The 25434-nt window shown below is 47.3% G+C and overlaps 2 protein-coding genes across 14 annotated transcripts in view; one reads left to right on the top strand and one right to left on the bottom strand.

Moving 5' to 3' along the window:
* Cacna1d (calcium voltage-gated channel subunit alpha1 D) overlaps positions 1-17700 on the top strand; it is a 353221-nt gene extending 335521 nt beyond the window's left edge. For 11 of the 13 annotated variants that reach the window (XM_070018505.1, XM_070018511.1, XM_070018515.1 and 8 more), the window contains 8 exons: positions 1656-1769; positions 2450-2817; positions 3468-3494; positions 4751-4900; positions 6999-7162; positions 11329-11450; positions 14410-14730; positions 15210-17700. In XM_070018505.1, the coding sequence (XP_069874606.1) occupies positions 1656-1769; positions 2450-2817; positions 3468-3494; positions 4751-4900; positions 6999-7162; positions 11329-11450; positions 14410-14730; positions 15210-15503 (1560 nt within the window). In that variant the 3' untranslated portion in view covers positions 15504-17700. The remainder of the gene's footprint in view (positions 1-1655; positions 1770-2449; positions 2818-3467; positions 3495-4750; positions 4901-6998; positions 7163-11328; positions 11451-14409; positions 14731-15209) is intronic. The other 2 variants (XM_070018509.1, XM_070018516.1) reach the window with 1 other exon arrangement.
* A 2644-nt stretch (positions 17701-20344) lies between these two features.
* Positions 20345-25434, bottom strand: part of Chdh (choline dehydrogenase) — a 31615-nt gene continuing 26525 nt past the window's right edge. The window contains exons 4-8 of the mRNA XM_070018520.1: positions 25236-25365; positions 24179-24313; positions 23323-23465; positions 22789-22891; positions 20345-22178 (exon numbers count right to left, since the gene is read on the bottom strand). Coding sequence (XP_069874621.1) covers positions 21760-22178; positions 22789-22891; positions 23323-23465; positions 24179-24313; positions 25236-25365 — 930 coding nt within the window. The 3' untranslated portion in view covers positions 20345-21759. The remainder of the gene's footprint in view (positions 22179-22788; positions 22892-23322; positions 23466-24178; positions 24314-25235; positions 25366-25434) is intronic.

The raw sequence follows: 25434 nt of genomic DNA, 5'->3' as shown, positions 1-25434 counted from the left end.
TGGACAAGGCCATTTTTATAGCGGCTCTTCCTGTATCCCCTTAGGAATTAATTATCACCATCACTGGCAAGCGAGTTTTGAGCATCCCCACCAGGGCAGCCCTGCTGGATCTTTCATGGCTTCAGCTACTATCCTTCCCCTTCCCTTCCCTGAACCACTGCCAGGTATCCATCTCATGTAAGTTTTAGGTGTGGTCAAGTGGTTCCTCCCCTGAGGGCTCAGACCTCAGCAGCTCTCCTCTGTAAGCTACACTGAGGTTAGAGCTTAAGCTGCAGATAGAGCTTTGCCAGCCAGGGTCTTAGCTCCTCTACCGGCTTTTAGCAGCTACTGAGTCATAGGTAACTGATGGTGAATGAGGAGATGCTGCCTGTACACACAGGACCACGGACCAGAGGCCAGAAATGACATGCCTCTTTCAGATGCACATCTTACGAAGCAAGATAAAGCAGCTGCAGGGCCCCTATAAATCTTTTTTTTTTTTTTTGGTCGTGGGGCTTTTACTCTGCACCTGGGCACTGTCCCTGAGCTTTTGTGCTCAAGGCTAACATTCTACCACTCTCAGCCACAGCTCCACTTCCAATTTTCTAGTGGCGAATTGGAGATAAGAGTCTCACAGACTTTCCTGCCTCAGATCTCAGCCTCTTGAGTAGCTAGGATTACAGTTGTGAGCTACCAGCACCCAGATCCTGTAAGTCTTTTAATTCAACATGCTGGAGTTTTTTTCCCCAAACTAATTGTCAAACGTAATTTTTTCAGTCAGAGACCCTATCTTCCCCGTGTGCTTACCTTCCCCTCAGTGCTTACAAATGTTTCCCTAACACAGCTGTGAACAATGGAAGGGCCCTGTTAGATGGGGCCAGTTCAGGGAGCTAGGGAAAAATCAAGATTTCTGGGAAGGCCCTAGAGAGACGCCCAGAGCATCTTGCACTGAGCCATACTCCGCATGAGTGGTTTCCAGGAACATGCCCCCTCTATTGCCAAGTACTCAGCCTGTGCAGGCTGCAGGCCAGGTACAAGATGACCATGGCAGCCTACTCCCCTTGCACAGCAGCCCAGGTGTGTGTGTGTGTTGATCCATTTCCTCATAGTCAGAGTGTACCAGTGACTGCTGTGTGTATGTGTATGTGTGTGTGGTGTCACTCACTCGTTCCATGGCTTTTCAGTGGCATCAGTAGCCCTGATGAGCACTTGGTACTTGTTTGTCTGGCCCCTGTTCTTAGACTGTCTCATCCTAGATACTGTAAGGGTCCCTTATAAACTCCCTTTAGTATAGCCAGTCTATGCACCCTGCCATGCTTGGGGTTCAGGAGGTAAATTCTACAGGTGGGCCATCATTTACTTGAGGTGTATTCTGGCTTTGGCAGAGCCCAGTACTAGTCACTAGGCAGTATACCTGTACAAAGAGTATTTGTAGAGGAAGTTACTGGGTTGAAGGTCGTAAATATTTTCATTCTAGAATCTAAATAGCCTGTGATCTCCTGACCACACCCCATATCCCTTAGGCTGCCTTTAGTTACACTCAGTAAGTCAGTTCCTTGATAGCCTTTGGACAAGGCTACTCCATTCACTGCTGAATTCGGCAGGAGCAAAGCCAAGCCCCAAGTGGACCCAAGGCCCATGTTATCTAACCTGTTCTGCCATTTTTATTGATCTAGGCGGGATTAAGGACATTGCACGACATTGGGCCAGAAATCCGGCGTGCTATATCCTGTGATTTGCAAGATGATGAGCCAGAAGAAACAAAACGAGAAGAAGAAGATGTATTCAAAGTAATTATTTCACGCCTAGCTACACACTGGCCACCTGGAAGTAGTGGGACAGGACTGTAGTTGGGGCAGTGACAGTCCATAGAGGAGTCTAGAGAACGCAGAGAAGCCACAGGGTCTAGAAGAGCTTTCACACTGTGCCCTCTCCTCCCTTTGCCAGTCACCGGCACCTCTTCTGAGATAGGCCAGCTCCTTCTCTGAGCTGCTCTCTGCTCCTGATTTTTAGCTTCTGAGGAGCTTGGCCATAGATACTGACCAGTGTAGAGGGATATCCCGGGTCCTTCTAGAAGCTGCCTACACTCTTCCTCCTCTGGACCAGCTCCTTGATCTGCCAGTCAACCCTCAGCCCCAAGCCTAGAGTGTATCTACAGCCCCACCTTGCGGCTGCCCATCACCCCAACTGGGCATAAATCACCTCAGTTTACAGCAACTGGAAGAGTATAGTTGAGTAAGAGCAGACAGTTTGCTCCCCAGCTCAAGAATCAGTAACCTTCCTCATTTCAGAGGGACCAACTGCCATATGATACATTCACCTGACCACTGAGACATTCAGATGACATTACAGGGATCGTATGGAGCTTACCTAGAATTTGTTTATTCATGTAGAAAAAAATTACCTAACATGGCTAGACTGCATCAAATACTTGTTAAATTACCTGGTGTTGTCTCCCATTATTTTGCAGAGAAATGGTGCCCTGCTTGGAAACCATGTCAATCATGTTAATAGTGATAGGAGAGATTCCCTTCAGCAGACCAATACCACCCACCGTCCCCTGCATGTCCAAAGGCCTTCAATTCCACCTGCAAGTGATACTGAGAAACCGCTGTTTCCTCCAGCAGGAAATTCGGTGTGTCATAACCATCATAACCATAATTCCATAGGAAAGCAAGTTCCCACTTCAACAAATGCCAATCTCAATAATGCCAATATGTCCAAAGCTGCCCATGGAAAACGGCCCAGCATTGGAAATCTTGAGCATGTGTCTGAAAATGGGCATCATTCCTCCCATAAGCATGATCGGGAGTCTCAAAGAAGGTCCAGTATTAAAAGGTAACCTTTAAAATGTGTTTATGCTGGTAATATAGTGTCTGCCTGTGTCAAATCTGCCCTGGAAAGCAAGGCGAGCCTCTCTCCCTGTGCTCTGGCACCTGGAAAAGATTCCCTGTAAACATTTGCACTAGAACCTTTGAGTCCACTGAGATCACCTGCCATCCAATACCCTGCTGTATTGAGGGTCTCTTAAAACAACAACCACAGAATCCACCCTTCCCAGTTAATCCTACATAGTGTGTGCCAGGAGTTAGTGAATTTCTTTGTAAAGGACTAGAGAGCAAATATTTTAGGCTTTGAGAACCACATAGTATCTCTTGCATCCTCTCTTCCCTACCACCCTACCACTGCAGGACAAAAGTAAGTAGAGACCATATTTAAGTGAGCAGATTCTCATGTGTGTCCCTAAAAAGCTGTATGCATGGATGATGAAACTTGAACTTTTATGTATTCACATAGGATGAAATTATTTTCTTCTTTTGATGATTTTTTTCAGTCCTTTATATAAACTCTCCGTATTACACAGGTCCTATAAAAGCATATTTAGCCAGCCCCCCTCAAATAGGTAGCCTGTTATCTGCACTTTAAATGCTGTTGAAAAATCTTTAACTTGTATTTTCTCCCTCCCATCTTATGCCTTTCCTGGACAGAACCCGCTATTATGAAACTTACATTAGGTATGTGATGATTGCCTGTTTTTAATGTTCTGTCCAGTTACCAGCTTGCCTCTCTGATTGCTGAGGAATAGAACAATTTCTTTGAGCCAAGTAGCTTGATGGGTTTTCATACTTCAGGACTGTGGCCTCAGGGATCAGAGACCATTGTTTTGTTTGTTTGTTTGTTTTTGGGGTCTGGTCATGGGGCCTAAACTCTGGGACTGGGCACTGTCCCTCAGCTCTTCAGCTCAAGGCTAGCGCTCTACCACTTGAGCCACAGGGCCACTTCCAGCTTTTTTCTTTTTGCTTATGTGGTGCTGAGGAATTGAACCCAGGGCCTCATGCATGCAAGGCAAGCGCTCTACCACTGAGCCACCTTCCCAGCCCCAGAGACCATTGTTTCATTCTAACAAAAGAGCCCACCCAGTCCATATCTTTGTAGATTCTTGCCATCCAAGGACTGGTAGGCATGTCCCAGACCTGCCCCAGGTGTGTGGAGCTGGGCAACTCAGGCTGCTTTAGAAGGATCAGGATTCTTGTACCAGCTTAGGGCTTAGGAAGAGCATGACATAGATCTTCATCTTGTTTCTCCCTGGGCCCAAGCTCCTCGCCCCCGCCATGTGTGTAATGTATTCCACTGCATGTGTTCTACCCTAGGTCAAATTGTGGGCAAAGATGATTATTTTTGTTTGAAACAGGGATGAATAAATCTTTTGGTTTTATTACGTCTAATAAGGTCAGGAGCTCCTGAGGTACACTAAGGAAGCAGGCTCCTCCTTTGGAAAGAAGGCTGATGTCACTGAGCCTGCTGGTTCTCCTGAGGCTCAAGTCCAGGAGGAGTTTCTTTCAGGGAGATGATGTGCCAGCCCTGGAGCAAGACAGCCTTTGGCTTCCAGGAAACACTTTCCATGAGTACCTCCTGTGATACGGTTTCCAGAGCTCCTTTGCCAGCCAGCTTTGATAAGGTGGAGTCAGCTGGAAGGAGTTCTATGTCCCAGATTCTTTTCCCAGGACTGCTGACCACTATGTGCAGTGCTACAAGTCCTTCTTGCTGTTCTCCGAATTTGATTTGTGCCTGAGGCTCCAAGGCTTCTGGAAAAAGTGTCTTGGCCAAGCATTGCTCTGGATACTTACAGAGACACCCTGCCCCCCAGCATTATTGCCAGGGGCCTAAACAAGTCTCATGATGTGTGGGGAGAAGCAGAAGCTCCTTGGAGGGCTGAGTGCTGCGCGCCATCCCCGCCCCACAGACTCTCAGTTCTATCTCCCAACCATAGGTCTGACTCAGGAGATGAGCAGCTCCCAACGATCTGCCGGGAAGACCCCGAGATCCATGGCTACTTCAGGGACCCCCGCTGCTTGGGGGAGCAGGAGTATTTCAGTAGTGAAGAATATTGTGAAGATGACAGCTCTCCTACCTGGAGCAGGTGAGGAGCTCAAGAGCCTCCCCTCCATCCCTCCTCAGTCTGCTCAGGGAGCCAGGATTTCCTCTGAAAAGCAAATCAAGAGCCTAAGCTCCAGGCCAGGGACAATGGGGTCCACAGAGGGAATAGAGCCTGTGTTCTCATATCTGCTGCTTTATTAAGTGCCTCTGAGACCCTTCAGTAAGAGCTCTTTGAACTTGTGGATTGGGCCTCTGGGCCGTGTGTGTCTGTGTGTGTGTGTGTGTGTGTGTGTGTGTGTGTGTGTGTGTGTGTGTGTGTGTGTGTGTGTGTGTGTGTGTGTGTGTGTGTGTGTGTGTGTGTGTGTGTGTGTGTGTGTGTGTGTAATTGTTGTTAGTCATGGGGCTTGAACTCAGTGCCTGGATGCTATCCCTGAGTTTTTTCACTCAAAGCTAGTGCTCTACCACTTGGAGCCACAGCACCACTCCTAGTTTTCTGTTGGTTAATTGGAGGTAATAGTCTCATGGACTTTCCTGCCCTGGTTGGCTTTGAAGCAGATCCTCAAATCCGAGTAGCTAGGATGACAGTCGTGAGCTAACAGCACCGGGCCTTTTTTTTTTTTTTTTTTTTTTTTTTTGTAAAAATACTGTATAGAGGGGTTATAATTACATGGGCAAAATAATGAGTACATTTCTTATCAAGCATTGTAGCCTCCTCCTTTGTTTCCCCTTCCCATCCCTTCCCATCTCCACTGCCTCCCTCCACCCGCCAAAGTTGTAAATTTGTTTTTCAACATAACGACTTGTACATCTCATTGTTACAATGGGTCCACCTGTATCCCTATTTAAACAATTTGTTTTTTCCCTTCCCCTCCACAAATTATACCAACATCAAATACAGTGAAAGCAGGGGTTATACCGTGGGGGAGGGGCATACAAAGCAACAAAGAAATCATCTTATAAATATGTTAGAAACAATCGCATGAAAGAAAAAACATTTGAATACTTATCTTGGGGTAGGTCATAGGGCTTGAACTCTGGGCCTGGGCGCCATCCCTCAGCTCTTCAGCTTAAAGTGAGTGCTCTACCACTTGAGACACAGCACCACTGCCAACCGGGCCTTTAAAATAAAAAATCAGATCCCCATCTTCTGAGACATGAGAGGGTTTTTGTTGTTGTTGTTGTTTAAACTAGGGAGATATTACCTGAGGCTGTTTTTGCGTAACGGCCCAGTCAGCCTGTAGTTCAGCTGGGGTCTCCATGCGCAGGCCCCGCTCCCTGCTCCCATCAAGGTACTTCTGTGGAGAATGAGAGGTCAAGAAGCCAACTGAACTATTGTCTCACCACCTCACCAAGACCTTGAGGCTCCTGAATCTTAAGTGGCCCCCTTTTCCCCCAGGAGTGAACTAAACTCGTTCCCACTTAGTTGCTCCTTCCCTCTCCCTCCCTTGGACATCTGAATTTCACAACTACTGATTCTTAGCCGAATGGACCCTGTGTTCTACAGGGGTTTGCTACTCAGTATCCACTGCTTAGAAGCCTTCAGCTATCCCTGGGGGCCTCATTGCACTCTCTTCAAGGACTTTGCTTTTTATGTCCTTCCTAGAATTGAAAAATGTGCCCCTGCCACCAAAAAGAAAAGCAAAAACCCACCCAGGGGAACCACTGCCTACTCCTCACTAGCCTAGTTCCTATCTGCTCTCCAGACTGCATTTTGTATGTATAATTATGGTATTCCCTGTGCTCTTTGGGAGTGGAAACTGTGTTCCTGTGAGCAGCCTGGCACCTGGCACAGGGCAGACTGCCAGGCAAGTCACTAGGAGATGACATTCAAGATGACAAGCTTCATGTACCTGTGATCACATCTGCCCTGGGCCTGCAGCTGGCCCAGGAAGGGAAAAGACCAGCATATCACTCACCATAGGCCTCCATCCCTGAGCTTTCTTGTGCTCTACATCTGGAAACTTCCATGAAATACAACTGTCTTGTTCTCCACTAATCCTACTGAATGCATTGGGGCGGGGGTGGGAATGGGGAGGGGGCTGAGGGTGGGAGGGGTTGGGGTGGGGGTCTTCCTGGGAGTCTACAGACTTGTTGCCCATAATCTCACATGCACCTTCTCTTTGGCCCTTTCTGACCACCAGGCAAAACTACAGCTACTACAACAGGTACCAAGGCAGCACCATGGACTTTGAGAGGCCCCGAGGCTACCATCACCCCCAAGGCTTCTTGGATGATGATGACTTTCCCATTGGCTATGACTCACGGAGATCTCCAAGGCGACGCCTACTACCTCCCACCCCAACATGTGAGGCTAGATTTCTTATTGGGGGGTAGATTCTTCCAGATAACACTGTGCCTGTCTCCCCATCCCACAGAGGCATATGATGGATAGATTTGCCATGCCATGTTACATCTTCAAGACCATTCCCTAGGTGGGCAGTGCATGGACTTTCCTTTCCCTGACATCCATATGCCCTGCCATGGAGTAAAAACCATATTAGCACTGTTTTTGGCTCTTTTGCAGCACAATTAGAGTCAGTTTGTGACCCTAAAATTGCCCCATACACACAACTGAGAAGCGGCTTTTTGTGTGTATGATACTTACCTTTGAATCTGGGTGTGTTCTGAAAGATAGGAGAGACATAGTATACTTTTGATGTGCATAGCTGTGCCCCATTCCATGATGAAGAAATAAAATGAGCTCAAGCCCAAGCCAGACTTGCCCCCAGGCCTGTCTTACATGTAAACCCCTGCATCTCTGGAGCCCTTGGGAGATCTTAGTGTCCATCTCTCTTTTGTCCCCAAAGGGCTTATCCTTCCATTCTGCTTTCCTCCCTCTCTCTCATCCTTGCCTCAGGTCTTTCAAAACCCTGAACTGACAGGACAGGTTTTGGCCCTTCTAGGATAGTGACTTTCCTTCTGGGACCAGAGACTCTTTCCTGCTGAGGGTAGAGGGGTGGGGGGCTCCCCTGCCTTCCTCCTTCATCAGTGTTATGACTTGCACTGGCAGATTCTGATCATCCTAAGCAAAGAACTCAGGGCAGGGAAAGAAGTGTAGCTGTGGTTCCTGCCAGTTCTTTCTGGCTGGGCAGTTTAATTCTGCAGAAGTCTGGTCATTTTGGTGATGATTAAAGAGCATCCATTTCTGATGTCTCTGGAGAATGAAGTTTAATTTTGAGCAGGACTCTTAATTTGCAACCAAAAACAGCCAAGATACAGTGGCTCCTGACTCTCTGCCTACCACCCACACAGTAAGAAGTGTGGTGCTTGGAGCCCCATGCCTTACTCCAGCTGTCCTGGCCTGAGGGGTTGTGGAATCAGACCCATTTCCATTTCCATAGTTAATATTTAATTGGACAGCCTCAAACACTGCTGAATGGAGCTATTCCATTCCCCATAAATACTAGATGAAGGATGTACAGATTAAGACCAGAGAGGCCCCCTGCCTTTGTGATCTCCCTACCCCCAAACCCCCATATTCCTCTGCCACCATCCCCAACCCAGCCAGTACCCAATCCTGGCTGGGTAGAACCAGTCACCTGCTTCATCCGGAAGGGGGTTAGCTTTTCTATGGGGGCAGCTCAGAGCATGTGCAGGGAGAATGTTTAACTGTGGTCTCAGTATCCTTAGCCACAGTGGGACAACTGCATCTTCCAGAGACCATTGTGAAGAGATCACCAGATGAGGGAGGCTGGAGGCTGTTTAAGACACAGAAGAACACTGTGCTTATGGGAGGCAGTGTTTTTTCCTGGCTCTGAACCCCTGGCTGGCCCCAGATCTTAGTTCCTAAACATGGCACTGGCAAGGAAAACTGGGTGGCACACAAGAGGAGATGTTCTAAGAAAGTCCGCTGTCAGGTGTCTGATGGGCACCTCAGGTGGGAGGTCCTAAAATGCCCCTCAGTGACTACTGATACTCCCCAAGGCAGGAATTATAGGCTTATGGGTTTTTTCCGGGGCTAGGAAATGTACTAAGCTTAGAAAGCAGAGAACAAGGAAGTAAAAGTTAAAGTAGCTGCCACCTTGTAATATACAAGTAAGATGCACTGAAGCCAACCCTGGTAAGGGTAAAGGGAAGTTTCCAGGAGGAAAAGCCTCTGGCTCTAACAAAGGGCCCCAGAATTCAGACTGATGTTCTGGGCCTGGTGTCCAGTGAAGCTGATAGTTGTGGGTTCTCTCGTCATCCTTATTCTGTGAGGATGGCTGTCAGCAGATGGTATGTACATAGAGTTGCTCTTTGCTTCTTCACTGCTAGGAGGCTTCGTATAAGAAAAGAAAAAGAAGCCAAGTACCAGTGTCTCATGCCTGTAATCCTAGCTACTCAGGAGGCTGAGATCTGAGGATCACGGCTCAAAGCCAGCCCAGTCAGGAAAGTCTGTGAGACTTTTAAATAAACCACCAGAAAACTGGAAGTGGTGCTATGGCTCAAGTGATAAGAGTGCTCGTCTTGAGCTGAAGAGCTCAGGGACAGCGCCCAGGCCCACAAGCAACAAAAAAGAAAAATGAAAAGAGCAGAAAGGTGAACTCAACAATCCAGCAGGTTTTATTTGGGAAGAAAACATGGGAAGGGCAACCAAATCTTCTGCAGCCCAGCGGAAGAGGAAATGGTGTACCTCCCATATAACTAGGGTCTCTTGATCAGGCAGAAAAAGTGAAGTCAGGCAGAGCAGATAGAAGTGGTATGAGACAGAGGCAGGATGGGAGAGCAGTCTTACCTTGAATAGAGGGTTTCAGGGTTTCAACAGCATCTGTGTCTGCCAGGGGCATCAGCACCAGACATGGCCTTAGTCTCAGGCTCTCTTCTAGGACCAGCAGGTGCATTTGTTCAGGGGGAAGCGGAGGGGAGATGATCCCGTGGGGTGGGCAGCAAGGACAGTTAATTCTAAGATACGGCTGTCAGGGGGAAAGGTGCGTGCTCTCAGTTTAAGTTATTCTCTATCACTTGGTCTTTCCCAGCAGAAGAATGTACTTATTGTCTGGATGAGCTTGATGAGGACAAGAAGAATCCCTCCCTTTAAAATATAAGCACATGGGGCTGGGAAGATGGTTCAGTGGTAGAGTGCTTGCCTTGTATGTATGAGGCCCTCGTTCAATTCCTCAGCACCACACAGGCAGAAAAAGCTGGAAGTGGCACTGTGGCTTCAAGTGATAGAGCGCTAGCCTTGAGCTGAAGAACTAATGGACAGCACCCAGGCCCAGAGTTCAGCCCCATGACCAACAATAAATAAATAAACAAATAAATAAAAACATAAGCACAGAATGCCAGAAACACTTGATTGTGTAAGGCAAAAACGATATAGTCAGGAAATGTCAGATTGTAGAGTGACTCTTGTCCTTGTTCCCTGTCATGTGTCTAAATGCAGATTCACACTCACATCAAGTATCCTCTAGGCTGTCTGAAAACAGGCAAACATTTAAAAGTAATTAATATTCACTTAAAAAAAATCTCTCAGTGGGGTACCAGTGACTCACCAGCTACTTAGGAGGCTGTGATTGGAAGAATAGTGGTTCAAGGCCAGTCTGGCCTTTATAACCAATAGCTAGGTACGGTGGCACACCCCTGTCATCGCAGCTACGTGCAAAGCTGAGATCAGTTCCACACCAGACTAAACAGAAATCCACAATATTCTAGCTCAGTGGAAGAAACTGGGAATGGTGACACATGCCTGTCATCCTAGTTATAATAGGAAGTGAAATCAAAGTCCAGGTACATGCCTAGGCAGAAATCAAGACCCTATCTTAAAAATAATCAATTCAGGGGCTGGGAAGGTGGCTCAGTGGTAGAGCGCTTGCCTTGCATGCCTGAGGCCCTGGGTTCGATTCCTCAGCACCACATAAGCAAAAAGAAAAAAGCCAGAAGTGGCGCTATGGCTCAAGCGGTAGAGCGCTAGCCTTGAGCTGAAGAGCTGAGGGACAGCACCCAGGCCCAGAGTTCAGGCCCCATGACGGGACCCCCAAAAAAAAATTAAAAAAAAATAATAATCAATTCAAAACAGGGCCTGGAGGAATGGCTCAATGGTATAGCGCCTGGCTAAGCACGCACAAGGCCTGGAGTACAGATAGTAGTGTCAAAACAGAAATCCTTCAGGTGAGATGCTTCCTTTGTCCTTTCCCCACCCCACACTTTCCCAGAGTTGAGGGTCCTCACTATGTAATTCCTTCTGAAATTCCATCTTTTTTTTGGGGGGGGGGGTCCAGTCGTGGAGCCTGAACTCTGGGCCTGCGCGCTGTCCCTCAGCTCTTCAGCTCAAGGCTAGCGCTCTACCACTTGAGCCACAGCGCCACTTCCAGCTTTTTTCTTTTTGCTTATGTGGTGCTGAGGAATTGAACCCAGGGCCTCATGCATGCAAGGCAAGCGCTCTACCACTGAGCCACCTTCCCAGCCCATGAAATTCCGTCTTTTGAACATACTGACTCCTAAGATGGTGCCCAAGGGCTTCCTCACAATGCACAATGTGCTTTTGCTTCTCAGCCCATCGGAGATCCTCCTTCAACTTCGAGTGCCTGCGCAGACAGAGCAGCCAGGAGGAAGTTCCGCTGTCACCTGCGCTCCCCCACCGTGCCGCTCTGCCTCTGCACCTGATGCAGCAGCAGGTAAGCTGCCCTGGCTCTGACTGGACCCTGCCAGGCATGTGCCCTACCCCTTGGCTGCTGGCGCCTAGAGGGAAGGAGAGAACTTTCACCTCCAGTTTGGTTCAGGCCATGGATCAGCCCCAGAAGTATATCTTCTGGCCCTCATTTCTCAAGAGCTCCACAGGAGGGGAGCAAGGCCAGCTCCTAAACCTCTTATTCCCCATAACTTTTCTAGAGTTGATATTTTGCAAGACCCAGGGAAATGGAACCATTTGCCAGATTCCTAATAATTGCTGCTTTTTTTGTTCTGGGAATGAGAAGAAGTTCCTCTGTCAACTGCTTACAGGCTCTGTGGATGGACCTTGTGGTGATTAGAATGAGTCAGAGGAGCCATCTACCCACAAGGAGGGCAGCTGGATGGGAGGCAGCCTGTGACCCAGAGTGCACTTACCAAGGGCTCTGTCTCAACCATAAGAATATGGTTCTTTTAGCCAGGCACTGGTGGCTCATGCCTGTAATCCTAGCTACTCAGGAGGATTAGATCTGAGGATCGAGGTTCAAAGCCAGCCCAAGCAGGAAGGTCCATGAGACTCTTATTTCCACTTATCCACCAGAAAACCAGAAGTGGCACTGTAGCTCAAGTTGTAGAGCAGTTGCCTTGAGCTGAAGAGCTCAGGGACACTGCCCATGCACAGAGTTCAATCCCCACAACTGACCAAACAAACAAAAAGAATATGGTTCTTTTCTGGCAGGGGAGAGGGATGGGAGGGCAGAGATGGTAAGGCGAAACAAAGGAGGAGGCAACAATGCTTGATAAAATGTACTCATTACCTTGCTCATGTAATTGTAACCCCTATGTAGGGTATTTTCACAATAAAAAACTTATTAATAAAAAATCTTAAAAAATATTTATTATCTTTAAGTACTTGTACAAAGAAGATGCCATTTAAAAGTTTATGAGTACAGTGCATCTTGATCAGTGTCCCCTTTCAATATTCTCACCCATCCCTCCCAACCTGCCCCTTGTTTTTAATTTTGTAGGATAAACATTAAATTTTTTATTTTTTAAATTTCATTGTGCAGATGATGTACAGAGGGGTTACCATTCATGATTCAGGTAGCGAGTAGATTTCCTTTTGTACATTGTCACCCTTTCCCTCATTCTCTTCCAATGTTTCTCCTCCCAATTTCCCATCCCTCAAAATTATACAGTTCATTTCCAACATAGTGTCTAGTGTTTCATTGATGAATTGCTTCACCCTTTGTCATATTGTACCTGTGCTTCCCCTTCTACTCCCCAAATCAGATACTTATATACAAGACAAGGGGTACAGCAATTTAAAATAAAAGCGACAGAGGGAAAAGAAAAAAGGAAAAGAGAAAAAAGGAAAGAAGAAAAGAAAAAAGAACTGCAAACAGTATAATTCAAAACCCCTTTCATTTCTTAGAGTTTGTCTCAATAATCATCATTTATATGATTATTATTTTATATGATTATTGATGCACATAGCTATTGAGCCCTCCAATCCTCTCCTAAGGAAGTCCTCCTTTGGTCTCACTGTGTGAATGCTTAGATTGCAAAACATTAAATTCTTACTGCATTCTCCTCACCCCCTCTTCATTTGTCTGCCCCTCTCCCAGTGCCCCTACCCCACCCCTTTCAAGTGCCCTTTTCCTGATGTTCATTTTGTTGAACTCTGCCTTTGCCTTTCTAAGGAATTATACTATTTGTGTTCTCTCTTGAATCTACCATATTTCAGTTGATATATTAGGTGGTATGCAAGTGTATACAGATATATTAACTGATTATCTGATCAGAAATGTTGTCTAGCTGTGTATGCTGGGTTGGGGTGCATGGTCAAGGAGAATGCCATGTATCAGCACACATCCAGTCAACTGGCAGAGCTAAGAGCCTGCAAGGTTCTAACCCTGGCATCTTAGAAACATAAATGACCATGTCAGATCTCCCTGCCAGTTTTTACTTTTCTGGAGAGAGAGAGGGTGGGGAGAGAGGGAGGGGAGAGAGAAAGTGTGTGTACAGGGTTTAAACTTATGTCCTCAAGCTCTTCACTCCGCTTTTGTACACATGGCTGGCATTCTATCACTTGAACCACACTTCCAGTCCTGACCTTTTCTGGTAATTGGACAGAAATGTCTCAGATTTGTCTGCCAGGGATGACTTTGAACCTCAGTTTTCAGATCTCAGCCTCCTGAGTGGCTAGGATACAGGCTTGAATAATTGGCACCAATACTACCTCTAAGTTTAATGTTGATTTGTACTTAGGTTGTGTGTCAACATGAAAGGAAGATAAACCTTTAGAAGGACCAGGCTAACAGAGGCCGTGAGTCAAGCAGACATGTGTCTTTAAGGGGCACATGCACCCACTCAGACCAGTCCCAGCTGCCTCCCCCACCCTGCCATGGGATGGTCATCACTTTCTATTTAGCTGTGGGTATGAGCTGTTGGCACAGACTTACCTCAGCATCCCTCTCTGCAGAGTGGGCATCCTGAGGTGCATCTGCCATAGTGCAAGTGTAGGGAGTAGGGCTCATGCCCAGTGCCTCTTGAATACAGGATATTCTGCACTAAAGTAAAAAGATTCAGTTGTTTTCCTGCATAAGCTAGAATCCTCATGTTTCCCCTGAACATACTTCCTTATTGAAATTTCTTACTAAATACCCTGGGTGGTATGTTCATACACTATCTTGCTTATTTTCCTGATCGTCTGTCCTTCTGAAGCAGCTGCATGATTTAGCCAGTGAAAACTCCATGCACACAGTTCTAGGAGATGCATTTTGGCTTTAGGGGAAAAGGAAACCTAGTCTGTTGGGAAACCAGCGCTGCTCTGCCAGCTCACTGAACAGCACTGTGAAGGCTGCTCCTGAACAGCAGCCACATGCAGTGATTGGTCTGTTTAAAGAGGCCTGAGGCCCAGACCTCTGAGGATCACATTCTGCCCATTCTCCCCTCTCTCCTTAGATCATGGCAGTTGCAGGCCTTGATTCCAGTAAAGCCCAGAAGTACTCACCAAGCCACTCAACCCGGTCATGGGTCACCCCTCCCGCAACCCCTCCATACCAGGACTGGACCCCGTGCTACACACCCTTGATTCAGGTGGATCGGTCAGAGTCACTGGACCAGGTCAATGGCAGCCTGCCGTCCCTGCACCGCAGCTCCTGGTACACAGATGAGCCAGACATCTCCTATCGGACTTTCACTCCAGCCAGCCTGACTGTCCCCAGCAGCTTCAGAAACAAAAACAGTGACAAGCAGAGGAGCGCAGACAGCTTGGTGGAGGCAGTGAGTATGGGTCTTGGCCACAGGAGGACAATGGGGGACCCATGGGCAGCATGGTGGAGCAATGGCGGGCCAACCACACGCAGAGAAATGTGATGGTGGCCCTGGAGCCAGGCTGCCTTAGGTTGATGCTTCTTCACAATGGAAGTAGTCTTTAGGGTCCAAATGAAAACTGCCCACCACACCTAGTCTAAATCAATGAACTGCACTGCTATTCTGTGCTCAGTAGCTGGCATTACCTATGTGTGCCACAATTCGCTGGTGTTTTTCACTCCTGCTGGACCATGTGGAGCTTTTTGGTCCGTGCCATTTTTCAGAGCTGAGGCCCTTTACAGTTAGTGTCATGTCTGAGGTCTAGCAGTACAGTTGGGCTGGGTCACATTGCAGTGAGTACTTAAGTCCACCCCGCCCCCTCCCCCTCCCCACCCCACCAGGCCCCAAGCCTTCTATTGTTAATGTCATTCATTCTTTTTCCTGTGCAGGTCCTGATATCAGAAGGCTTGGGACGCTACGCAAGGGACCCAAAATTTGTGTCAGCCACGAAACATGAAATTGCCGATGCCTGTGACCTAACCATCGATGAGATGGAGAGTGCTGCCAGCACGTTGCTCAATGGGAATGTGTGTCCTCGAGCCAACGGGGATGTGGGCCCTGGCGCGCATCGGCAGGACTACGAACTCCAGGACTTTGGTCCCGGCTACAGTGATGAGGAGCCAGAGCCCAGGCAAGAAGAGGAGGACCTGGCAGATGAAATGATCTGCATCACAACCTTGTAGCCTCACAGGAAGGGCTAGGGAAAAGTGCCTCGCGGTTAGGAAAAGTTTAGGCACTAGTTGGGAGGAAATACTCAATGAGCTTTCTGTACAAGGGTGATCATGCCTCCAGGAAGCCATAAAACCTGGTAGGAATAGGCTTCCAGGATCCCAGCAGAGCACACGTGTGCTCAGGCCCAGCTGCAGGAGACAGCAGGCGCAGCCACCTCCAGAGGATGAGTGAGCAAGGGCAGCCCAGCCCTGCCTGAAGGTCCAGATGGACTTCTGAGGAGTCCACCTCCGTGTCTCCCTCCACCCAGGGCACCTGTCAGCACAGTGGGGAAGGTGAAAGGTGATGACGATGACCACACCTGTGTCATTACCTCAGTCATCAGTATAGCATATCAGACACTCACCAGGCCCAGCATATCTATTTTTAAATCCCTCCCCCTGAAACACTGCTTCCTGGTTCCCGTTAAGCTATTCTGAAATACAATGTGTATTGGAACCCAGCTACCAGTGGTCATCTCGAGGGGGGAAGCAGGACCTGATAAGGTTTTCTGTTATGTGATGCCAGTTTACACAAGAGAACATCACTTGGATGGTCAGTTCTGACTGTCATGCTAAGGGCAGCTGTAAACTGGAATAATAATGCACTCGCAACCAGGTAAACTTAGATACGCTAGTTTGTTTAAAATATAGATTTACTGTACATGACTTGTAACATACTACACTTTGTATTTGTAAAGAGATGGTCTATATTTTGTAATTATCGTACCGTATTTGAACTGCAGCAATATCCCTGGGTCCTAACAACTGTAGTTTCCCACCCAAATCTAGAAATGATTGGTATTTTTACTTGGGCTATACAGAAGTAGAAGAAATAGAGCCAATTCTCACTTCTTTAGTGAAAATTCTCGGGAGGAGGGGAGGGGGTAAAATTTTGAGTTCAACAGAACTTAACACACACTACAGAAATTTTTCTAAAATATTTTGAGTCACTATAAACCTATCTTTACATAAGATATATAAGATGACTATTTTCAGTCTTTTCATTGGACAAAAGTTCTATGATTTTTTTTATATCGTACCTTCTTGTTCACTAAGGGTTGCAACTGTTCTGGGTTTGCTTTTACTTTAAAAGTTACAGAGTAGGTCCAGCTGCCTACTCTTTACCCCAAGCATCTTATTGTCACAGTCTGGTTTTCTCAGTTGTCCACACAGGCTGTTTCTGCATCTGTTGTGAAAATAATCATGTAGGTAAATGAAGCATGTTCGTGCTCATCCCCCAGGGACTGGCAGTGTTGCTTGTCCTAAGAACGAAATGATGTTGGGATGGGGTGGAGGGAGCATCATGGTGACCCATAAAGTTAGAATGTCAGGGTCTGTCCACATCATTCTATTGCCTTTTACGAAATGTTGCTGTGCTATGTGTCCCCTATGATAGCTGTTATATGCAATTGAATGAGGGCTGAAGTTTTTGAAGAGTACAGTTACTCCAACTGTGTGCTTCCCATTTGGGGCTCATTAAGATTGTCAAGGTTTCCTTTCCTGCTATCAGAATCGTGCTGATGCTGATGTCATCAAGTTACCACACAGGGATTCCCTGCAATGAAAAAAGACAGGTAATGACTTGGGTTCAAATTTTTTTTACTACATAGACAACCTGTCAGCTTTTTTTTTTTTTTTTTGTAAATAATACTTTGTTATGAAGACCTCACAGACCTCTTCGTAAGACATTCTTACTCAGATCCAGGCAAAAATACTTCAAGGTTTGTAAATGACTATTTCCTGACATAAAGCCTTTTTTAAAAAAATTAAAACGTTCTTCAGAATAAAAGTGTGTAATAATTTCCTTGTATTCAGGAGCTCTCCTCGCAGAGTTGGCTTTGCCAGGGAGAGCTTCCAGGGGGCAGGTGTTCTTGGGGCAGCTCTGTAATCAGGTAGCTTTTTTGTTCTCCAGCTCCTTCATGGTAACTTAATTCAGCTGCAGAGAGCACTGCTTCTCCTAAAGGGCTAATCCATCATCAACATTACCTTGGACTGTGTGGCTTAACATCATCAGGCCAAACCCACCAACCCACACTGTGTGTTCTGGGATAGGCACTGAGCTTTTCTGAAGTCATTCCCGAATCACTGGTGGGTTTACAGGCTGTGCCACTTCTGGGTATCTGTCTGCTTTAAGTCTAATTCAACTTCTCACCTTACATTAAATGTCTCTTTGTAAGAAAAAATTTGGAGTTGTAGAGCATGATTTGTTCCCCTTGCTTTAGGAAGAGGTTTTAAAACTGACTTTCTCTACTGTTTTGCTTTTCCCTCCCTACCCCCCCCAAATGATTTTGTCCACAGAAATAGTATATTTGGTTTAATCTTGTGTTTATAATATACCTTGAGGTAGAAAGGGCTACTATGAGTTAACTGCCAGTCAACAGTGAGAACGTCATTAGGAATCATTTCCATTCAATGTGTGGCCAGTTTCCATTCAGATAGCTGGACCTTGCTTAGCCAGGGTCTCCTTTCCTGTTGCATTACAGAGAATGCTGCAAGCTGGGATGAGCAGGTCTCAAGGTTATGGTGGTCCTGCTCTTAAAAGAAGCCAGAGTGGTTTATTTTAAATAGTGTTCTTTTTCACAGTCTAAAGTGTCTTTGCCAATTGCATTTTTAATTTTTTTTTTATTTTCTTGTAAGGATGCTGTACAGAGGTTGCAGTTACATCAGTAAGTTAATGAGTACATTTCTTGTGGAGCATTGTTACCCCCTCCTTTTTCTCCTGCGATCCCTTCCTTCCCCTATCTCCCCCCACAACTGCATTTCTTTACCGTCTTTTCTTTTTAGGATTGCGCAGCTTACTTGTAAAAACTGGTTCACCACAAAGCTGATGCCACATGTACAGCCTCAACTCCCTCTCTGGCCCACCCAACTCAAAAACTGACTCCAGCCCTGCTGTTGTTTGTGGAAAGGTTATTTGGTCTCTCTCTTCTGGTACTGAGAAGGCAGGTGAAGTAGTCTGAAGACATCCTGGAGGGAACAGCCAGGGCCAATGTGCAGGACATGTATTTTTTTTCCTAATTTTTTAAAAGGTTAGAAAAAAAACCAAAAACCTTTTTTTTTTTTTTTTTTTTTTGGTCAGTTGTGGGGCTTGAACTCTGAGCCTGGGCGCTGTCCCTCAGCTCTTCAGCTCAAGGCAAGTGCTCTACCAATTGAACCACAGTACTACTTCTGATTTTCTGAGTAGTTTATTGAAGATAAGAGTCTCATGGACTTTCGTGCCAGGCTGGCTTTGAACTGTGATCCTTAGATCTCAGCTTCCTGCGTAGCTAGGATTATAGGCATGAGCCACCAGCACCTGGCTGAAAACAAAACCTTTCTATTAGGTCTGTCATATTGGTTTATCAGTGGAAATATGAAAAAACTTTTGGGCTAAGGGGGTATTGTTTTGTTGGAGAGAAGACCGTATTTGAATTTATGGAAATGATTCCAGGAGCTTCCCCCTGGATAGTACCTCCACCCCCTACTTCTAGGACTCACCCTTTCTGGTCTTGCTGGCGGTTACTCCCAGACCCTCTCCATGGCCTGTCCTTTATTCTATCAGGCACAGCTGCTGCTGCTGCTGCTGCTGCAGTCAAGTAAACAGGTTTTTTCAATGCTGTAGGTTAAATCAGGACTCTGGGCACATTTAGAACTTTCTGATCTTTTCAACCAGTTTTTGCAAAGCAGTTTTGTTTTGGGCAAGCTTTTGCCAAGGGGCCAAGCAGGTGAAGTCTACCTGATTCCCTATGAGACTAACGTGAGTGGATCCTGTTTGCACACTACTTTGTAGAGCGAATGAGCACTACAGCCCACAGTGCTCACCCCCTGGATGAAAAGCTCCCCACTCAGCAGTGGAACTTCCAGCTGGCCTGTGTGCATTTAGCATTGTGAGGGTCCTACGTTCTTATCTGTCATTTAGCCTGCAGCTGGAAATGGGAGGAACCATGCTGGCCATTCAGAAACCCCATATAGACCACAGCAATTTCCTGCTGGACTTGAGTTCTTGACACATGACACTTGTTTCTTGTCTTCTGAAACTCATTTCCTTGTGTGGCTGTCTTTGATAAGGCAGAACAGGCCTTAGTACATGAAAATGGGAGACAGGCCTGGTTGCAAGTAGGCAGCATGGTGGGCAGGTTATTATTAAGTTGGTTTATCTTAAATTATACTGCTGGTCTGAATCAGCCATTGCCTGAGAGTCTGAGATTCCGAGCACATAGAGATGGTGGAACTGTCACCTGCGCCATCCATATCCAGCCACAGTCCTCTTACACATACCTCACCTTTTACTTCTTACCCCTTCCTGGACTCTGCACCCTCTGGAGGGAGGGTGGCATGTGGTCTTCAGAGCAGTGTGTCTGGGACCCAAGCCCTCCATTATTCCTGCATCACTATGGGTGTCTCCAAAACCTAGAGGATGGACAGCAGTGACCAGTTGCCATGGACCAGGTCGAGGACCTGCTCCAGAAGACTTTTGGCAGACCTACAATTTTGTTTAACCATCTCTTGGAACAGGAAAAAAAACAAGATACAGGTAAAACAAGATCTACCTAAAGTTTTTAAAGAAGTGTAATAGTTTTCTATTACACTTTATTAGTATGCTTATAAGCATAATAAAGTATTTCTGGAAGGTTTTCCTCAGAAATTTCAGTTGTGGCCATGGAACCTCCAACATCTGCAAGTTTCCTCAACCCACCCCATCTTTGATGTCTAGAGTTCTTGGTGGTCTCCCCGCCTTGTTCTGGGTCCAGCACTGGGGATAGGTTTCCATGTGGCAATTTGTTTCAGTTCTCTGCTATAGATGGTGGGTTTGGACATCTTCAGAAAGCCCAAGCCAAAATTCATTTTACTTTTAATCTCTTGTAAGAACAATTGTGATAAGGTGTGTCCATTTAAAAATAAGTTACTATATTACCAAACTCTTAAGAAAATTACCTATCAAAGAGCTCTTGTAAATGTTATTTGTATGATTTCTCCCCTTGGAAACTCAAATCTTCACTGATATATTTGCTTTCAGTTGTATTTTGCTGCTTTCCATCAGTACCAGTGCCATCCTGTCTGTTCCCGTGGATGTCTAGAGAATAAACTAGCTCTGTCTGCTGGGCTGCTTCCCAGGGCCTCTGGAAAAGGTCATGAGGGGCTTGCTGCCCCCATGTGGAGAGGGGACCTGGTATGTGGGGTTGGCTCTTGGATTTGTGTTTTTTTGTTTGTTTTGCCAGTCTTGGGGCTTGAACTCGGCCTGGGCACTATCCTTGAGCCTCTCTGTGCTCAAGGTAAGTGCTCTGCCACAGCACCAACCACAGCACCACTTCTGGCTTTTTCTGGTTATGTGGTACTGAGGAATTTGAATCCAGGGCTTCATGCATACTAGGCAAGCACTCTACCACTAAGCCACATTTCCAGCTCTTTTTAAAAAATTTTATTGACTGATTGCTGGTCCTTTGGATTGAACTCAGGGATTGGGTACTGTCCCTGAGCTTTTTTTTTTTTTTTTTTTTTTTTTTTTTTTTTTTTTTTTTTCAGCTGTGGGGCTTGAACTCTGGGCCTGGGCACTGTCTCTCAGCATTTCAGCTCAAGGTTGGTGCTCTACCACTTGAGCCACAGCGCCACTTCCGGATTTGGTGTTTTAAAATGGTTTAATCATGAAACCTTTGCTAGTGAGGCCCACCTTGAACAGGTTCAGGAGGCTCCTCTTAGATACTCAAGTAAAACTAGAACCCCACAGTCCCCTGACAGAGCCCCCGTACCAGGCTCACTTAGAGAAAGTGAATGAAGAGACAGATGAGAGGAAAGCCCAGATATCCTCCACCTGGGGCAATTGTGCAGCCCAAACTAAGCTTACTCTGGCATGGCTCTTGGCCTGACTAAATAAAGCTTGCCGCTTGAGAGGAGGATGCCCTTTCTGTGAGGAACCCAGTGTGGTCTCAAAGACCCATCTCAAGGGCTGTCTTTAGAAAATGTTCAAGGCAGCAGGACCCCGGATTGAAGGCCAGGTGGACATGAGACAAGGGCATGGCCAGGGTTAACCCTCTTCTCCCTTCCCCTTGCTGTCCCCTCAGGAGGTGCAGAGGAGGGGCTCACAGAGGAAACGCTGAGCAAAGTGCTGGTCAGTACTGGTCTCATTTCCTAAAACATGATCCAGATAGCCCTGAGTTGATATTCCAGACAGTCTGAAGCAAAGGCATTTGGAGTAAAGGCTGTGCCGGGTAGTCCTCTTGGCTTCTCTAGTCATTGTCAGGCAGTAGCTGCCTTAGCGCTGGGTAGCTAACGTCTTGGGCTTGTAGACAGGGACATCCTTGTCCCAGAGTACAGGCTGTCCCTTAATAATGTCAGCTGCTTTTTCTGCAATCATGATTGTGGGGGCATTCAGGTTGCCACTGACAATGCTGGGCATGATAGAGGCATCGATGACCCTGAGGTTTTCCACTCCAAGAACCCTGGTCTGTGGATCTACCACGGCAGTGGGATCGGAAGGCTGACCCATCTTACAAGTGCATGAGGGATGGTAGGCACTGTCAACTTTTGCCTGCACAAAGGCATCTATCTCTTTATCTGACTGGACGTGGCTTCCTGGCTGGATCTCTTCTCCCCGGAAGGGAGCCAGGGCTTCCTGCGCAAAAATTTCTCTGCTCAGCTTTACACAATGACGAAAGTCTTCAATATCGGTTTCTGTGGAGAAGAAGAGACAGGTGAGGCCCTTCCTCTTACCAGGCTGGCCTACTAGACGATTCACAGCATGGAGAGGCTCTACGAGTTGCTGGAGGCCAAAGTTCAGGGACATGGAAAACAGAACCACCATGTATTTGTCACCTGCCCATTGGTGGTTAGATGACAACAGAGCCTGTTGGCGAGGCCCAGGCTGAATGAAGTCAGGAGTCTGACTCCTCTGGAACACAAGGATAAGAACCAAAGCTCTGCCACCATGGGAAGGTGAGTGCTCCATTCCATCAGGGGCAAGACTTGCCCAACAAGGAGTTCTTTCGGCTCCCTGAAAAGAAGCAGGCCCAGAAATATGACTTCCTTCTAAACTAGATCATGCTGGAATAAGTACCAGGAGATGCCATGGGGCATGCACAGGCCTGGCACTGACACCTTCTATAGACATCTCTGAAAGCCAAGCGTCTCTCTGCTTTGCAAAGTAAGTTTCCAAGTTGTTTTTGATGACTCAAGTGTCCAAGGGTAGAGTAACATGTTAGGAAATAGAGCCTAAAGCCATTCCTTCATTCAGGTCCAAGTCCAGGCCCAGGCCCAGAGGAGATGTAGGTAGCCATGGAATTACCTGTGGACAAGTAGTTGGGTTGGATCACAGGGTGATCCTGGGGGTTTGTACTTCTCAGCTTGAGCCAGCCCACACTTGTGGCCCGCATGGGACCCACATGTACCTAAGAGGATCCAGAGAGAAAACAATGTCATCCATAGTGACCTCTATTAACTCCAACTCTCTCCCGGGCTTTCCTATGCGGTTGGACTCTGCATCCCTTTTTGGGCAGATGCACTTTAGCATGTGCCTATATTTTACCTATATTTTACCCATCTCCACAAGTGATTAAAAACCATGTCAATGAATGGCTCCTCCCACCAAGCTTTATACTCTATTGCCTAAAACTTTCAGGGTGGCAATCCAGCCCTGTACATTTGTTTAGGTAGGACCTAACTCAGCAGTGACACACAGACTGACTTGCCAGGTTCTCCTTTCTCCCCTCTCAGACACTGAGCCACTGGAGGGCAGGAGACTGAAGGCCCTGCTACAGTGGGGAAGACACCAACACAAGGACAGAAAAGGCAGCATCCACAGCAGAGGCCTCTTGCTTACCTGATAAGCCTCCTGCTGGGTAGGGACCCGCCCATGGTCAATCACTTGGGATGGCAGGAAATGAAACTGGATGTCTGGATGGGGAACCCCAGGCCTGCTTCGAATGAACCCACCTGTTTCCAGATGGTTTGTGGCTCCTTCTCCTGAAGATCAGAAGAGGACAAGCAGAAGAGGCAGTCAGGGCCTGGCAGGTAGGCTGGCTACTTCTGGTGTCCATCCTTAACCTTAGGCAGCCCTTTTCATTTTTCTGGCCTTGATTCTAAGACCTAGCACCCAACCCTGTCCATGGCTGTCCTCTTTTCCCCCTAGTGGTCTCCACTTAGTGCTATAGCTTTAAACATCACCCATGTGCCAAATGGGGAGCATCAGCTTTGCCAGCTCTATGTTCCTATTGGCCTTCCCACGGCTGAGCTCAAGGGACAAAAGTGTGAGCACCTTGAAATTTTTGCTCCTAGTGAATGAGGAAGTCTTCAAGGAATGGTCCCCTGGCAGAGGCAGAGCTGGCACTCAGTTGCTGAAGACCAGGTGCTGATTCTTCAGCTAGTACCAAGGTAGCCTCTGGGTCTCTTCTCCTGGCTCATGGACCAGCCTAAGGCCATCCCCTATCTACTTAGGAGAAGAACAGTACTCAACTCCTGTAGTAACACAGCTAACCCCTTGACGTGCTACTGCTTCCAGTCTTCACACCAGCCTATCAGGTGGGACCTTCGTGTCCTTACTTTGTGGATAGTAAGACGGCTTAGGGTTCAGCTTTGCACCCAGCTACCTGAGGCCAAAGCCATTGCTCAGTTCCTCAGCAAGAAGACCACAATGCCCACAGATCATTTCCTCCAAGATCCCAGAGGCGCAAGCCTACCTGTGAACCTCCACAACCACTCCAGACCGATGCGGACCTTCCGCAGGAGCTTCTGAGATGAGTGCAGGGTGATGGGACGGGTGCATGCCTGCTGGACGTATATCTCCAGATGGTCTTGCAGGTTTTGGCCAACTCCTGACATGAGAGGGAATTGTCAGGAAAAAATGCTCCCCTCCCCAGGGAAGGTGCCACAGCTCCACTTCCTTAGCTGGCTTCTTAATGCCCCTCGACCACTCACCTGCTAAGCTATTTCCTGCTTATTCTTTGGGTCTCAGCTTAAAAGTTACCACCATTCCTGCACTCGTAGTCAGGTCTGGTCTTCCTTCAAATGCTGCCAAAGCCATCTGCCTCTGTCACACTTTCTAGAACCGCCACCCAGGTGCCCTTGGCCAGATCCATGTAGTAGTTCCCTTCAGAAGGCAGTCTATGCCCACAGTAGACATCACTTGGTGAATGGTCACTGGATGATTGTTGGCCAATCAGGTGAACAGTAGTCCTGCCCCTCTTCGGGGGACCTTCAGAAGAAGGAAGCCACCCCGGCATGTTGTGCAAACCCTGTGGAATCTCATCCAAGCTCAGGGGCACGCTTGGCAGGTCACAGTCACACACCCGTACTTCCACAGGCACTCATGGTAAAGCCAACATAGGACAGCCAGCCCTCTGAGCACAGAAGAGTAAGACAGAGCCTCCAGGGCATCATAGTTTATGAAATGAAGTTCAGATCTTCACAAGGAGAGCAGGCTTTGGAGCCCTGAGTTGGCCTCATTCATGCTTGGGGTAGCTGGAAAGTTCTGGGAGTGAAACTTTCTGGTCACAAAGATGCCTTGGTGATGAGTCTAGTCCTGCTCCTGCTATGGGATGCTTTCCTCCACTTGGGCGAGGCTGCCAGGCAGCCTGGAGTCCAGGGTAAGTGTCTGCTTAAGTCAGAGGACCCTTGGGCTCACGGGAAGGATGACAGTTCCAAGGAACTGCTTCTTGTCCCTTCATGATAATTCAACAAGCCATTGTTTCTACACAGCATTGAAACTAATAAGGTCGCAGTGAGGGAGGGACTCACCAGGCAGGTGGCACACCACAGGGATGCCCAGTTTCTTGAGGTCATCTCCATTCCCAACTCCTGAGAGCATTAGCAGCTGTGGAGAGTTGATGGCACCCCCACTCAGAATCACTTCCTTGCTGGCATAAGCCTGAAAGACAGGGGGGTGCTGCTCACACTTCCTGAAGGGCCGGTTCTGCTTAACTCATGGACCAGCACT

The sequence above is a fragment of the Dipodomys merriami genome, unplaced genomic scaffold (assembly GCF_024711535.1).
Source record: "Dipodomys merriami isolate MVZ:Mamm:240054 unplaced genomic scaffold, mDipMer1.0.p SCAF_13, whole genome shotgun sequence".
NCBI lineage: Eukaryota > Metazoa > Chordata > Mammalia > Rodentia > Heteromyidae > Dipodomys > Dipodomys merriami.
The sequence above is the reverse complement of the archived record's forward strand: the minus strand, read 5'-3'. Positions and strand labels throughout refer to the sequence as shown.